The 15,047-nt window shown below is 37.9% G+C and overlaps 1 protein-coding gene across 1 annotated transcript in view; it reads left to right on the top strand.

The window, feature by feature from the left end:
* POLQ (DNA polymerase theta) overlaps window positions 1–12,075 on the top strand; it is a 222,700-nt gene extending 210,625 nt beyond the window's left edge. The window contains exons 28-30 of the mRNA XM_007943887.1: window positions 7,757–7,910; window positions 11,383–11,498; window positions 11,962–12,075. Of these exons, the coding sequence (XP_007942078.1) occupies window positions 7,757–7,910; window positions 11,383–11,498; window positions 11,962–12,075 (384 nt within the window). The remainder of the gene's footprint in view (window positions 1–7,756; window positions 7,911–11,382; window positions 11,499–11,961) is intronic.
* Window positions 12,076–15,047: the final 2,972 nt, after the last annotated feature.

Raw genomic sequence — 15,047 nt, 5'->3', positions numbered from 1 at the left:
CCTCCAGACAGGCAAAAATCCACAGCTCAGTCCGCTTTCCTCTTCGCTACTTCCCCTTTTATACACCAGCCACCAGAGCAGACCTCCATACAGTCCCTGACTAGCAGGGCTGATTTTTAGGTTAATTTTTAGGTCCTACCACCACTTGGCAATATCCAAGCTGGCTATGCCGTCAGGGTTGCTGTGAGACCACAGCTCCGTATGTCTCCTTTTTTGGTGTTTTCATGCAAATTCTTCTGCAAATTGGAATTTAGTCTACTTCTATATCCTTCCCTTCAGAGCCTAGGTGTCCAGGAGTATCTTCTGTATCTGTGTTAATTGGTTCCCTTTTTCTTTGTTGAAGAGGGTCTATGCAGTCTTTCTGCCTATTCCACCATCTTCCTGGAACCTTATTCTCTGTCTCTTGACTGGTGCATTCATCCATTTGCTTTTGGTGTAGTTATTGATGGGTATGAATTTATTGCCATCATTTTGCTGTGGCTTAGTGTATGTATGTATGTATATGTGCGTGTGTGTTTATGTGTGATGGTGATGGTTTCTTTGTTCCATATGTTCTTCTGTGCTGAGTTCATTTTGTTTATGGATTTTCTTATCATTTCCTTCATTGCTGTTGTTTTAATACTTACTGAATCTCTAAGATTTTCTTCTTTTGGTGAGAAGGTTTATTAATTTTTTTTGAAGTTACCCTATAATGTATTATTATTTTCCCAAGTTTAGGATAGTCTGTTCTATCTAGATATCATCTTGACTTCCTCTCCATTTGGAAGTTCTTTAACTATACCATTTATTCACTCTTTGCTTTGTAATTGTCATCACTTACAAATTGATCCCTCTGGTTCCCCATTTTCAGTCCTGTAGTTTTATTTTATTTTTGATACTTCTAGATCTGGGTTGATTTCTGGCTCATGTTGCCATGTGCCATAATCTCAGGTATTGTCTGATGTTGTTGGTACTATGTCCTAGGGACTTCCTTTGGCATTGCTGGTAAGATTGGTCTGATTTTTACAAATTCCCTTAATTTCTATTTATCTGGAAATGTCATGATTTCACCATGACATTTGAGGGATAATTTGCTGTATATATAATTATTGGTTGGTAATATTTTTCTTTCAGGGTTTTATATATGTCATTCTGTTGCCTTCTTGCCTCATGGTTTCTGTTGAGAAAGCAAGGCTTAGTCTTATTGGTTCTCCTTTATAGGTACTATTCGTTTTTCCCAAGCTGCTTTCAGGATGCTTTGTCTTTGGTTTTAGAAAGATTAATTATATTTTGGTGATTTAGGGGGGAGTGTATATTATTTGGTATTTGTTTAGCTTCTTGAATGCATATATTCTCGTTTTCCATAATATTATGGAAGTTTTCTTCCAACAAATATTTGACAATTTCCTTGTTGCTTTTTTTTTTGTGTGTGTGTGTCCTTCTGTTCTGGAATTCCAATCATATATGTTATTCCTCCTCATGAAGTCCCACATAATTCTTAGCTTTCTTCATTTTTTTTCATTCTTTTTTCTGATTGTTCCTCTAACAGATTAATATTAAGAGATTTGTCTCCAATTTCATGAATTCTGTCTCCCATTGATTCAGTCCTACTCCTTTGCCCTTCTAATCCAGAAGATTGTCTGGCCCTATATTTCAGTAACTTGTTTGAGCCATCTTTTCCTGGTGTGTGCGTTTGTGTGTGTGTGTGTGTGTGAGTATGTGTGTGATTTGAAGTTGTCTGTTGTTGCCAAGACATTGTGGTGTTATTGTATTAATTTATTGATTGTATGTTGGTTTACTCCACCCTGATTTTTTGTTTTATTATGTCTGGGCAACCAGGAGGGCACGCTATTCTGGTCACTAGTTTAACAGCACCGGGGTGCTCATCACCTGTCTCCAGGTGAGTTTGGTTGCAGTTGAGAGTGTGAGTATGAATCTCGAATCACTGGTTGTGTACGGTAGCTGAGGGAAGGCTGAGTATGTGTTAATTGCTGTCTGTCATCTAGCCAGTTGTGCTGGAGTGGGTGGTAGCACTCTCCCAGTGGGTGGGATTGCAGATATGTTGAGTATAGTTGGGAAGGGTCACTGGCCACTGAGTGATAGGAAAAAAAGCAGGGGCGGGGGGAAGTAGAGGGAGAAGAAGGAAAAAAAGAAAAGAAAAAAAGGGCCAATAAGGGAGGAACTAGGAAGAAAGAAAAAGGTAAAAATAGTGGCACAATACTGGCAGTGACAGTGGGGTTTGAACAGCTCCTGGGTGTGTGTGTGTGGAAGGGACTGTACCTCTAGTCACTGGGAGGTTGTACAGTATAGAGGGGAGATCACACCTCTCTGGTTGTTAATCACTGATGTGGGTGCCAGTGCAGTCCTGGCTGAACAGAGCCCTGATTAGAACACTACTTGTAATAACTCAAAATGGCCATGGTGTGCCAACCCTGTTGGCAATTCACTGCTCTGTATGCCTCTTTGTTCACTGTTTTTGTTCAATCTCTTTCAGTAATCAGTATTTGGTCTACTTCTTTATCATTTCCTTTTAAGCTCTGGGTTCCAATGTCATCTCTATCCATGTCACTTGTCTTCTCAGGTCTTTGTTGTAGAGGGTCTGGATAGTCTACTATCTTGGCCCCCATCCCAAATCTTCAATTTGTAAAAAACACAGTGCCTGAAAAGCACAATAAAACAAGGTATGCCTGTACATGCTTTTGGATAGTCTGTCTATACGATTATAATCTGGAAAAAAAATTACAACAGCCTTTCTAAACCTTATTCTATTCCTTCCTTCCTTCCTTCCTTCCTTCCTTCCCTCCCTCCCTCCCTCCCTTCCTCCCTCCCTGGCTGGGACCTCTAGTTCAATGTGGAGTTGAAGTAGTGATAGTAAGCATCTTTGCCTCTTTTCAGGTCTTGGAAGAAAAGTTTCAAACATTTTACCAATAAGTAGAACTTTGCTTTAGGTTTTTATTAGTTCTTATATCAGGTTGGAGTCCTTGGGTGGCACTAATGGTTAAGCCTTCAGCTATTGTATGTTGGCTATTCAAATCCACCCAGAGATACCTCAGAAGAAAGTCCTGATGATCTGCTTCTGAAAGATCATGGCCATTTAAACTCCATGGAGTGCGGTTATACCCTGACACACATTAGGTCACTGTCAGTAGGCGTAGACTTGACAGCAACTGCTTTTTTTTGTTGTTGCTGCTATTACTTTAATCGATAAGATAACAATGGAAGTATCGTGATGGTTTCAAGATCCATTAGGATGGCAATCTGCAGTTGTTTTTTGTTGTTGCTTTATACATAATTATATTAGTTAATTATGTTTTAATATTCTTTACCTTTACTCTTTTTTTTGGCTATTTCTATCACCTGTTGAGAGAAGTGTGTTAAAAATTCTCTTCCTGTGACTGTTCTTCCTCATAATTTTATCAAATTTTGATTGTTGTACTTTGAGGCTATTATGAATATATCATTTTTTTCATTGTGGTAAATATATATATGTAACAAAATAGTTGACATCTCAATATTTTTATATGTACAATATCTACAACTGAACAATTAAATTCATCTCATGTTGTTCAACAATTACCACTATTTGTTTTCAGATTTTTCCTTCTCCCTTAACAGCAGCTCAGTGTCCCCTAAACAATGTACCCCCCTTTCCTGGGTGTAAAAATTTATAACTAGTATGTCTTTTTGGTAAATTGAACTCTTACTCATTATGAAGCAGTTCCTTCTTTATCTCTGATAATGTTTCTTAAAGTACACTTTGTTGTTAATATATTTAACACCAGTTCTTTTTGTTATTGTTTATATAATACATCTTTTTACATATTTTGCTTTCAACTTTTCTACAACCTTATCTTTTATATTTGGTACATGTAAGCTGCATATAGTTGGTCTGTTTTTCCTTCAGTCTTAAAATCTTTTGTCTTTCAGGGTCTTTCGTTTAGTCTTTTTACATTTGAGGTAATAACTGCTATTTTTGGATTTGAATCTCCCTCCTTACTATTTGCCTTTTACATGTCGGACCATTTCTGTATTTACTTTCTTTCTAGGCGTTACCTTAGAAACCGTTTTCATTTCTCATTATTGCTTTCTGTGTTTCTGGCCACCCATCTAGTATTATTTTCTTCTGTCTGAAAGGTTTACTTCAGTATTTTCTGTATTACAACTCTGCTGCTGATGAATATTTTTTAGCTGTTTTTTTTTTTTTTCCCCCTGAATATATAACTTCAAGGTTATTTACTCTAGAATTCTAGGGTGCCAGTTATTTTCTTGCAGCACCTTTGAAGATTTTAGCATGTTGACCTCTGATTGGTATTATTTCAGTTGAGAAGTCAATTCAAGATTCCACTTACTTTTTTGGTGAAAAATCCGAGTTAAATAATTCCTGCTTATGGGACCCTGGGCCACTGTCACAATTATTCAACTCTGATGTTATAGTGCAAAAACAGTCATAGAAATATGTGCATATGAGAGTATGGTCGTTTTCTAATAAAACTTTATTTAGAGAAACTGGAGGAGTGCTGGATTTGGCCCACAGGCTGTAGTTTGCTGACCTTTGGTCTAATTGTTGCTCCTTTCCATGTAATTTACTCTTTTTCTCTGTTTTCAATACAGTATTTTTCTTTCTGTCTAGTTTCCAGCAGATTTTCTGTGATGTGCCTAAGTATGTGTTTAATTGATTTTTCTTGAGGGTATTTAGACTTCTTGAATCTGTGGTTTGATGTCTTTTGTTGACTTGGGAAAATTCTTAGCTATTACTCTTTGTTACATTCTTAGCTATTGCTTTGTTACATTCTCCTCTCTTGGGACTCTGATTATAAATTTATAACCTCTTTCTTCATATCCCTTATATTTCATATACTCCCATCTGTATTTTCCATGTTATTATTTCTTTATTCTGAATATTTTCTTCTAAGTTGTGTTCCAGTTTGCTGATTTGGTCTTTACTTTGCTATTACAACTAATCATTAGGTTTTTAAATTCTGTTTTTATTTTTCAGTCTTAGGGTTTCCATTTTGTATTTTAGAATATTTAGTTCTCTGCTGAAATACTCAATTTTGTCTTTTATTTTCTTGAATTTATTAAGCGTAGTTATTTTATAGTTTAATAAGATTGATAAAAGCCCATAGTCAGAATAACCTTGTGTTTTGCATCACTATGACTTTTTGTCTTTTATTTTTTTTAGTTTTCTACAAAGACAGTTATATTGTCTTAATTCCTTGTTGTCTTGCTTATTATTTTTTCATTGTGTGTCAAACATTGTATATATCTGATTGTGGAAATAATCTGAAACCTATATAATACTGCTTTTATTCAAAGAAGATTTGCATTTTCTTTTGGTGAGGGACTAGAATGGCCATCAAATAGGATCAGGGGTAGAGATGATTTAAAGCAAGACTGTTAGGACCAGTCTATTTCCAGTTTATCTTTTTTTCCTAGGGTATTGGTTTATGAGTCAAAATCTCATGGTTTAAGAGGCATGGTTTGATAGTCTTTTTGGCCCTGAACCCAAATGTTTGTTCCCCAGACCTCTCAAGGCCTTCAGAAACTGAGCTCAGCTTCTGAGCCTCTCAGCTGCCTCGTCTGGAATCTCTTGATTTCCTTTGGGAGAAATGGCTGTATCAGTGCCAGGGTCACCTCCCTTGTTTTCCTTTCTCTCTTTGATATCTCTTAGGTCTTAACATCCTTTCCTTCCTTTTTAGCTGTCTGATTCATTCAAAGAGGCATTTTTATTTACTGTCCAGCTTTTCCAGTTGTTGTCAGTGGAAGAGTTACTCCTAATGGCCTAGTCTTCCATTACTAGAAGCCATTATAACCTTTTCACATAAAAGAGATAGTCCTGATGACCAATGGGCTTTGCTTTATGAGACATAAAGCAAAACTGCCCATGCTTTCCTAACATGGAAGACAATCAAGGAAGTACAATATCATGAGAATGAATTTTCTATTAGTAATATTTTTGCTTGCTTATGTCACAGTCAAAACAACCCCAGAATTTCAATGGTATATGATAAGAAGCTTCATTTCTCACTCATGTTACAGTTTGGTTCCAGGTTGACTGTGAATCTCTTACATATTGCCTTCATAATGGATTTCAGAATGAAGGAAAAGCCCCATCTGGGGTATACCTTTTTTGTGGCAGTGTTGGATAAAACTTCTTAGATGGACTGTATACAGGTCTTCAAACTGGTTATCCAGCTCAGTCATGGCTGAGAAAGTGAAACCTGGACAGACCTGGATTTTTAAATTTTGGGTGAACAAAAAGATAACCAGAATGAGAAAATTACAAGTGGTAGCCCTACTAGGAACTTAACATCCCTCTTAGAAAACAAGGGTAATGGATGCATTGCACAGAAACCAAATCTCTTGCTGACAGATTTGGAGCAGGGTCGAAACTAAGATGGTGACCGACCATGTCATTATGAGTGTGTGTCACTGTCCACAGTTCTGCCAATAATCTAATCTTACACATCAGGCTCCTTGAAGGGCTCATTACACCTCTTCTGAGTCTCCCATGCCAGAGCTTTGACCCATAATTTTTCCAGTCCCCATTATCATTCCATGTCACCCTAATTAAAAAAAAAATTGGAGTCTATTCCAGTTTCACTTTTTCAGCCTGTCTGAACTGGTTCAAACTGTTTGAAGACCTCGCTCTATATCAGTTTTACTAACATGTCATTAACCAAAGCAAATCAAGGTCATCCTTTTACAAAGACCAACATTTCATATCACATGGTAATGGGTGGGTCTACATTATTTCCCAGAAAAAGGCAACAATAGGAACAATAATGCAATCTACTACACAAAGAAATACGATCAGTACAACTCTGAAATTCAGTCACTGCTTAAACAGACAGCAGAGTGAGTTTAGAAGTCATCAGCATTCAACAAAGCAACAGTTAATGAAAAGACTATCTCTTTATCAGGTATTTAATGGACTAGAAGTTGGGTGTAGCCTAGGTGACAGAGAACCCGAGAACACTCCTCAAATTGCATAGAACCCTCCCTTGAGTAGACTCTTTCCATTTTCTTAGGAATTTTTGGGCACCAGAAGTGATATTCATAGGTCATACCTTGTATTTTAATCTAGGCCCCCACAGCTATTCTCCCACTCTGCCAGGTGGATTACTTTTAGCAGCCATGGTTGTCTGCCAAGAAGCTCGTGGCAGCAAAGGTTACAGGGAAGTTCTAACTTAATACCCAGGGATCTGGGATCAAGATTTTAACTACCAGCAATGACTAGCTCTGGCAGTCCAGAAAAGGTTTTGATATATAACAGAGGGCTTAAGGCCTGCTGGGGCCAAACTCTACCTGGTACCAATAGGCCATTGGTAGGGGGGTATGCTTGAAACATTCTAGCTCATGTCACAAAGAATGCTACTCTACTTACATCTATGTAGGATTAGTATTTTGAAGAATGGATCCTTTACAGTGAAGTTTACAACAGCTAGAACACTAATAGTAGATGTTTGTAACATAATTTTGAGCTACTAAATACATTCTAATTGCAATGCAGTTTTTGGTTCCTAACTGAGTGTTTAATATTTCTAAATTGACCTTCGTATATTTAGTCTGTCTTCATGTATGTGGCTCAGAGCCTAGAGTTCCAGATTATTATTGTTTTTATTCTTAGGATGCAGCCTAATTGTGGAAGTCATGGAGAAGTCTTGGTCCAGAGCTCCATTCTGGGTACACATGTAAGCACTGCTCTGTGGACACTAAGAGCAGTTATGAAACCATATCCATGTCCTGATGGAATACCTGTTATTGTTTTTCATAGGCTGAGCGTCAGGCTATCAACACAACAGTCCAAGGATCGGCTGCTGATATTGTCAAAATAGCCACAGTTAACATTCAAAAGAAGTTGGAGACCTTCCACTCAACCTTCAAATCCCATGGCCATCGGGAAGGAATGCTCCAGAGTGACAGAAGAGGTTTGTTCACCAATGAGACCCCCACTTTAACATAGTGAAAAATAATTGTCTCCAAAAAATATTTTGTATTTTATTTCTCTAACACAGCCATTCTCAAAAGTTTTGGTTTCATGGTGTCTTTACACTCTATAAAATTATTGAGAATTCCAAAGAGCTTCTGTTCATGTGAGTTATATCTACTAAACTGATCATATTCAAAATTAAAATGGAGAGAACTTAAAAATATTATTTATATTTAAAAATAATAATAAACACATTATGTTTTACCATAAATAATACATTGTTATGAAAATACAGTTTCCAAAACAAAAGAAAATTAGTGGTAAGAGTGGCTTTGCTTTTTATTTTTGCAAATTTCTTTAATGTCTGGCTTAGAAGAAGACAGCTTAATTCTCTTATATGTTTCTTCATTCAACGTCTTGTGATAATATACACCCTATAACTTCTGGGGAAAAAAAAAAAAGGCCCATACACTCCAGGGTAATAACTGTCCAGGGACTGAGGATCAGTCATGTGGGATGTGGGACTTTTAGTGCTAAATCTAAAACAGTTGGTCACCGTAATGCACGCTTACAAGAGAATGAGAGTAAAATGGGAAAATAACCTCATAGTTCTATTACGAGAATAGTTTTGTAGATGCCTTGAAAGGGCTTCAGGGATCCTCTGTGATCTTCAGACTACACTTTAAGGAACTCTGTTCTAACATGTCGATTTTTTCTGTTCATGATCCACAGTGTTCTCTGAAGTCAGGGAATAAACTCTAAGTTGACCTCCTTGTCACCAACATTACTTTGCCATCCTTTTTTCTGTTCTTTCTTTCATAAATATTTTTTTCCTAAGTTGTCTTGCTTGGATAGATCATTTCTTGTCCTAACAAGTGCACAGAGATTTCCCTTCTCCCCTGTCCATCAAACGTCCTAACTTCCTCTCTAAAAACTGTTTCACTGTCACTGATAATTGTTGTCAGACCCTGACTACAGCATATTTTAAATTTTACAGGGAAGAGTTAGGAAGGTTTGAGGCATAAAAGAGAATAAACAGCTAGAAATGGGGCAGAAAAGGTAGATATCAGCTATTGGGTACGGGGTTTGTTTTTTCCAGGAGACGTATACATATAGGTTAGAGAATTAACTAGTTAGAGAATAACAGCTAGTTACAGGGATATAAAGATGTTCACTCATACACAAAAATGCATAGATACAAAAGCCTATTTGTCTGTTAAATAACGATTGCTAATTATATTGTCTTCAATCCTGAAAAGAAATATTTGAGAACACATAGGGTCGCTATGAGTTGGAAGCAAATTAATGGCAATAGTTTTGATTTAACTTTGTTCAACATTTTTTATGTGGGATTATGTGTGTATATGTATATACACATATGTACTTATATTTAGAGAGAGAGTGTGTATGATCAAACTTACTTAGGGAATAGCATTGTGCTGTGTACTTTGGTGGATTTAGCAGTAAAAACATCAACCAATGTTTAAATTTAACATCTGCTAAGGAAAAAAAGGGAAAATATGATACCTGACTCTGAAATATTTACCTAAATTTTCACAGCAGCGTGATGCAGTGTCAAAATGACGATACAGACAGTAACCATCTTAAGAGTGAGTTGAGGGTGATTCAGATCCATCATTGAGGGTGATTTCATGGTGTCATGCCAGGTTAAAAGTAGCAGCAGATCAGTGGGACTAAAGGGAGGTAGACCTGAGGAAGCAAACCACACAAGGAACAGGAGGATCAAGGCATTCTGGGCCCGAATCTAGGTCCCCAAGGGACTCAAAGGCCCAAAGCGTGATAATCAGAAGGCAGAAAACCTAGAGCATTCAAACCGTCAATGAGGTGAGCTAAGTGGGACCAGTGGGGCATATCTCAGCCAAGGATGTACAGCCTTTGCAGCCCTGTTTGAACACAGCTTGCCCCAGCCTCAGCTGTCTTTATTCTCTTACCTTGTGAAAGCCAGATCTGAGCCAACATGGGCTTCATTCAGTGACAGTTAAAACACTTCTCTCTGAGGGAAGCACCAGATACTGAGTGAGCTAATACTCACGGTGGATCTGAAGGGTAGGTAAGGAGATTGGAGGGCAGAAAAGAAGAACTGCTATGAGTCAGGGGTAAACAAGTTAAAAAAAGACACTCAAAACTGGCTTGAACTTTATCATTCAGGTTGAACTCTATCTTAGTGATCAGAGGGGCATTGTGGTAGTTAATGTTATGTGTCAACTTGGATTGGCCTCATTGAGTGGCTGGGCAGCTGGTGGTTGTTATTACCCAAGATGTGACTGGCAATCAGCTCCATGGTGGAATCTACTGTGAAGAGCTGAATAGCTGCTGTAGGGATGTGGTCTGCTTCCCATATATAAGAAGAAGCTTTGGGAATGTTCTGCAGCTTTTTGGCACACTTGGACCCTATATGTAGCAGAGTCTTCATTCAGCAGCCTGCCATGCCCTGCCTGTCTTGGGACTTTTTCTAGACTTGAACTAGTGGCCTGCCATGTTGTTTGATAATATTGGGACTGTGCTTTTTTACTTGTCAACCTTGGGTTTGCCAGCCTCAGCAGCCAGCAGCTGCCTGAGTTAAGACAAGCCTCCAGCTTCAGTTGGCTGGGAGCAGGAGGTAGAGCTGAAGCCCAAGGTTGAGGGGCTTTCATCCAACCCTGAGAGCCTGGAACTTTGAACTCGTATTTCTAGCCTCCAAAACTGTAAGAGAATAAACTCCTATTTGTTAAAGTCACCCATTTGTGGTATTTTCTGTCAAGAGCACCACAAAGTCACCAAAACAGGCATAATCTGTCCACTAGGTCCAGCTGGTTAGGAAATGGTGTACGTTACAGTGGTTCTGTTAAGAATTTACTGAAGGCATGGATCATCTCCACAGGAAAAATGTGCACACATACACTCTTACATATACTTTCAAGGAATTCACTCTCTAGCATCTTCATTTTGGAACCTAGATTTAGAATTACTTGTTTTGAGTGAATGGTCCAATTGGGGAAACACAAAATTGCACCAACACTTCTCATAATAAAACAACAGCAGCAAGAGTCCCCCTTGTAAAATATGTCTAATGACATACTTTAGTTAAGGTTATATGTCAACTTGGCTGGGCCACTTTCCTGGACTGAGAATCAGGCCCTATGGTACCCCTCTGCTATTACTCAGACAGAGGTAGGGGGACTGCATAGAAAGAGAAGGTAAGATGCTGGCGACTTTTGAGGCATCAAATAGGCTAGAGTTTGGAGCAGAATTCTTTACACTCCATTTACTGACTCCTTTATGGGAGGAAATTGATGAGGATTTGAGTCCTGATGGATAGGCTTTGTAGCAGCAAGTAAATAGTTATTTTGTGTTATTATTATTATGTGTTTAATCTCAAAGTTAAAATGTACCAGAGTTTCTCAGAATCCCTAAAAACTCCTGCGCAAGAGTGACCTACTGATCAGTTTTGCTACTTTTCTGTGCGGTAGGATTGTTACCAAAGAGAAGACTGCAGGGGATGTTCTGCCCAATCCGAGGAGGCTTCTTCATCCTTCAACTTCATGATGAACTCTTATATGAAGTGGCAGAAGAGGATGTTGTTCAGGTATTGTTGCAGTGTGTGTCCATTCCATAGGAAGCTAAAACATTGTGAGCCAAGCAAACAGCTTTTTATCCCATGCATGAAGCTTGTAGAACCCTACCCTAGCCCCAGGGTGGTTATATGACTCTTGAGTCTTTACAGGTAGAGAGGAGCTAAGAGTTCCATGCTCATCCTTAAACTAAAGAAATCGCTGATGCCAGAGATACTTTTGCCTGGGAGAAGTTAGATGGGAATTGGGAATTATGACCTAAGACTTTCAATGCTCTGAGCATTCTAGCTAAAACTGTAAGAAACTCCTGCCCATCAATAAAGACCAGAATTTGGGATCTCTGGCTCTCTTCTGATTTTAAGTATGATGAGGTGACAAGCTCCAGTCTGGTTTGTGACCTTCTCAGTGGGTGGGTTGGGAAGCATTCTTCTTTGATTGGACAGAGGGTTTGTTAACCTTATTGTTATTATTTTGTAGGTAGCTCAGATTGTCAAGTCTGAAATGGAAAGTGCCATCAAACTTTCTGTGAAACTGAAAGTGAAAGTAAAAATAGGTGCCAGCTGGGGAGAGCTGAAGGACTTTGATGTATAATTGCGCCCTTGAGTCAGTCTTCCCAGGGAAGCTGGTGGGTATAGTCCCATGGAAAGAATAGAGACCATCCTTTAATGTACTTTGTGAAAACAAAAACCATCAAATCTTGATGGATTTAGGATGTTAATTTTAAAATGATAATTTCAAAATATGTGTCGGGGTCCACTCTCTGTAGTGTTAAAAAAAAACTTTTATTTTTCTTGAGGCAAAATATCAAGTTTAGTGATTATACTCATTCTGAAAGAGTATCTGGGAAATTACCTTTTGTAGTTGACTGTGGCTTTAAGTACGCTGAGAACACAAGCTTGAAATACGCACTTAGCACTTTGAGTCCTCACCTGTCAGGGTTGAACATGAAGAAAATAGAGCTGCTGCCCCAGGGCATTTTTAGGCCCATATCTACCTCTCCACCAGGATTCTGACACCCAACATATAAACACCAACAGGAGCCATAGGCAGTAAGAATTTTGTTTGACTAACTCCACAAGGGCCAGGCATTATGTGATTTTTCTCCAATGTCAATTTAAAACTACTGAAGTAGTATTTTTAAATAGCACTGGCTAATAAATTATGAATCCTATGAAATGGTAAGATTTGAAATGATGGAATCTCAGGATGAATATTCATGAAATGCTGTTGTTTCTTTTTACTTTTCCCTTCCCAGTTCATACAGTGAATGCATTTGTAATACATATCATAAAATAAGCTTTTTATCATAATAAGATGATTTTATTTTATAAAATAAGCTTTTATAAGATAAAATTTCTGTAAGATCAGAGGTTTTAATTGCAGTTTAATATATACAGCCAGAGAAAGAAAGCCCCTGTTATCAGTCCATGGTTTGTCTATTTATATTTGCGGCATGACAAGAACACCCATGCTGAAAAGATTGTGCTTTATAATCCTGGTCACAGGTGGAAACTGATCTTTTTACTGTTGAAATAAAATGAATTTCTGAGAAAATCAACATTAACAGTTCATTTTTTTTCTTTATTTTTATTGTGTTTGGTCTTAGAGTATCAGAAACATACACTGCCTATTTATTCTGCAAATTGCTGAAAAATGTCTGAGCACATAGAAGGTACATATCTTATTCATAATCCGTTATCAGAAGAACTCTTATGTTTATTAATTAGAATAAAGAAAAGACTTGCTTTATAAATAAAGTGTAATATACTGTCAGTAGTTGAGTATTAGTGCACAAGACACTCAGCACATAGCTTTTTGTTCTGTTTCTTGTTTTTTTGTTGGGCAGATAACAGGTAGGAGGGAAATTATAACATCATTCTGTGAGTTTTTACCATATTCACTATTATCGTTCTTCTCAAAGAGAAGAGCTGTAGTGATGTCAGTATTTGGGGCACTTGAGATCTAGCACAAGAGGAAACTCAGTATGTGAGTGTGCTGCAAATCTGAAGGACAACATACAGGTTATTTCCACCTCATTTTCTGCAGCTGTGGCCCTGCATGTGTAGTCACATGCATTTTCTCATCTTTTTTGACCTATCATCTGGAATTAAAACAAGCAGTCCTCAAGTTCCATGATTCAGATGTGCACAAATTCCAATTACCTTGTTTTAGTTAAGTAACACCAGTCCCCAACAAGACAATTCCAATTTCAGTTACCATGTGTGATGCTTAACTTTATGTGTCAACTTGGCCAAATTGTGGTGCCCGGTTGTTTGTTAAATATTTTGCAGATGTGAGATGCAGAGATTATGCCAGATTCTCTGGGGTTCCGATGTAATCACAAGGGTCCTTGTAAGAGGGAGGCAAGAGGGTCAGAAACCGAGATTCAATGATGCTACGCTGTTGGCTTTGATGTTGGAAGGGGCCGTGAACAAGAAGTGCAGACCGCCTCTAGGAGCTGGAAAAGGCAAGGAAGGGGCTGTCTCCTGGAGCCTCCATGAGGAACACAGCCCTGCCAACACTTTGATCTTAGCCTGGTGAGAAATTTTGGACTTTTGAACATAAATTATGTCACAGAAAAAATAGCTGCCCATGGGAATGTTGGCACTGCTACCAGTTGCGATATTCTACATATGGAACCTGAAAAGCATAGTGAAGTCAAAATTAATATAAATCAGGAAAATTGTTGTGATGAAAAAGGATAAAGATGTTGCAGAGGAAGTGATTCCAGCAAAAAAAAAAAAAAACCCTCAATCTATTACCTGTTATCCATAATTTTCCTGTATTATATATTGTCCATTGATCTATAAGCAAGTTTCAGAGCCTCTTCTGACATCCATTGTGGTTTTTTCTTCCTTTCCTGTCTTTTTAATGACCTTTTGCTTTCTTCATGGATGATGTTCTTGATGTCATCCCATGATTTTTCTGATTTTCAGTCATTGGTGTTCAATGCATCAAATCTATTTTTCAGATGATCTCTAAGTTCAGGCAGGTTATGATCAAGGTCATATTTTGGCTCTCATGGACTTGTTTTAATTGTCTTCAACTTCAACTTCAACTTACTTATGAGCAATTGATGGTTTGTTCCACAGTCAACTCCTGGCCTTGTTTTGGCTGATGTAGTCAGTTTGATTCCTGTGTATTTCATCTGGTGAATTCTTTGCAAATTTTATATTCAAATACCAGTAATAATCAACACATCTTGATTGCATGTTTAGTCAATTTCAGACTGCAGAAGTTGGTAAAAATCTTTAATCTCTTCATCTTTGGCTTTAGTGGTTGGGAAGTAAATTTGTATAATAGTATTAACTAGGCTTCTTTGTGGGCATAAAAAGCAAAAGGTCATTAGAAAGACAGGAAAGGAAGAAAAGACCAAAATGGATGTCGGAAGAGAGTCTAAAACTTGCCCTTGCCCTTTCTAAAGCAAATGGAAGAAATAATAAGATAAAAGAGCTGAACAGGGACCAGACAAGGATGCCCGCTATCACCACTTCTATTCAACATTGTACTGGAAGTCCTAGCCAGGGCCATAAGGCAAGAAAGGGAAATCAAAGGCATCCAAA

The sequence above is a fragment of the Orycteropus afer genome, unplaced genomic scaffold (genome assembly GCF_000298275.1).
Source record: "Orycteropus afer afer isolate SDZICR_OR568_19922 unplaced genomic scaffold, OryAfe1.0 scaffold00114, whole genome shotgun sequence".
Classification (NCBI taxonomy): domain Eukaryota; kingdom Metazoa; phylum Chordata; class Mammalia; order Tubulidentata; family Orycteropodidae; genus Orycteropus; species Orycteropus afer.
This window is presented reverse-complemented; position numbering and strand designations above follow the sequence as displayed.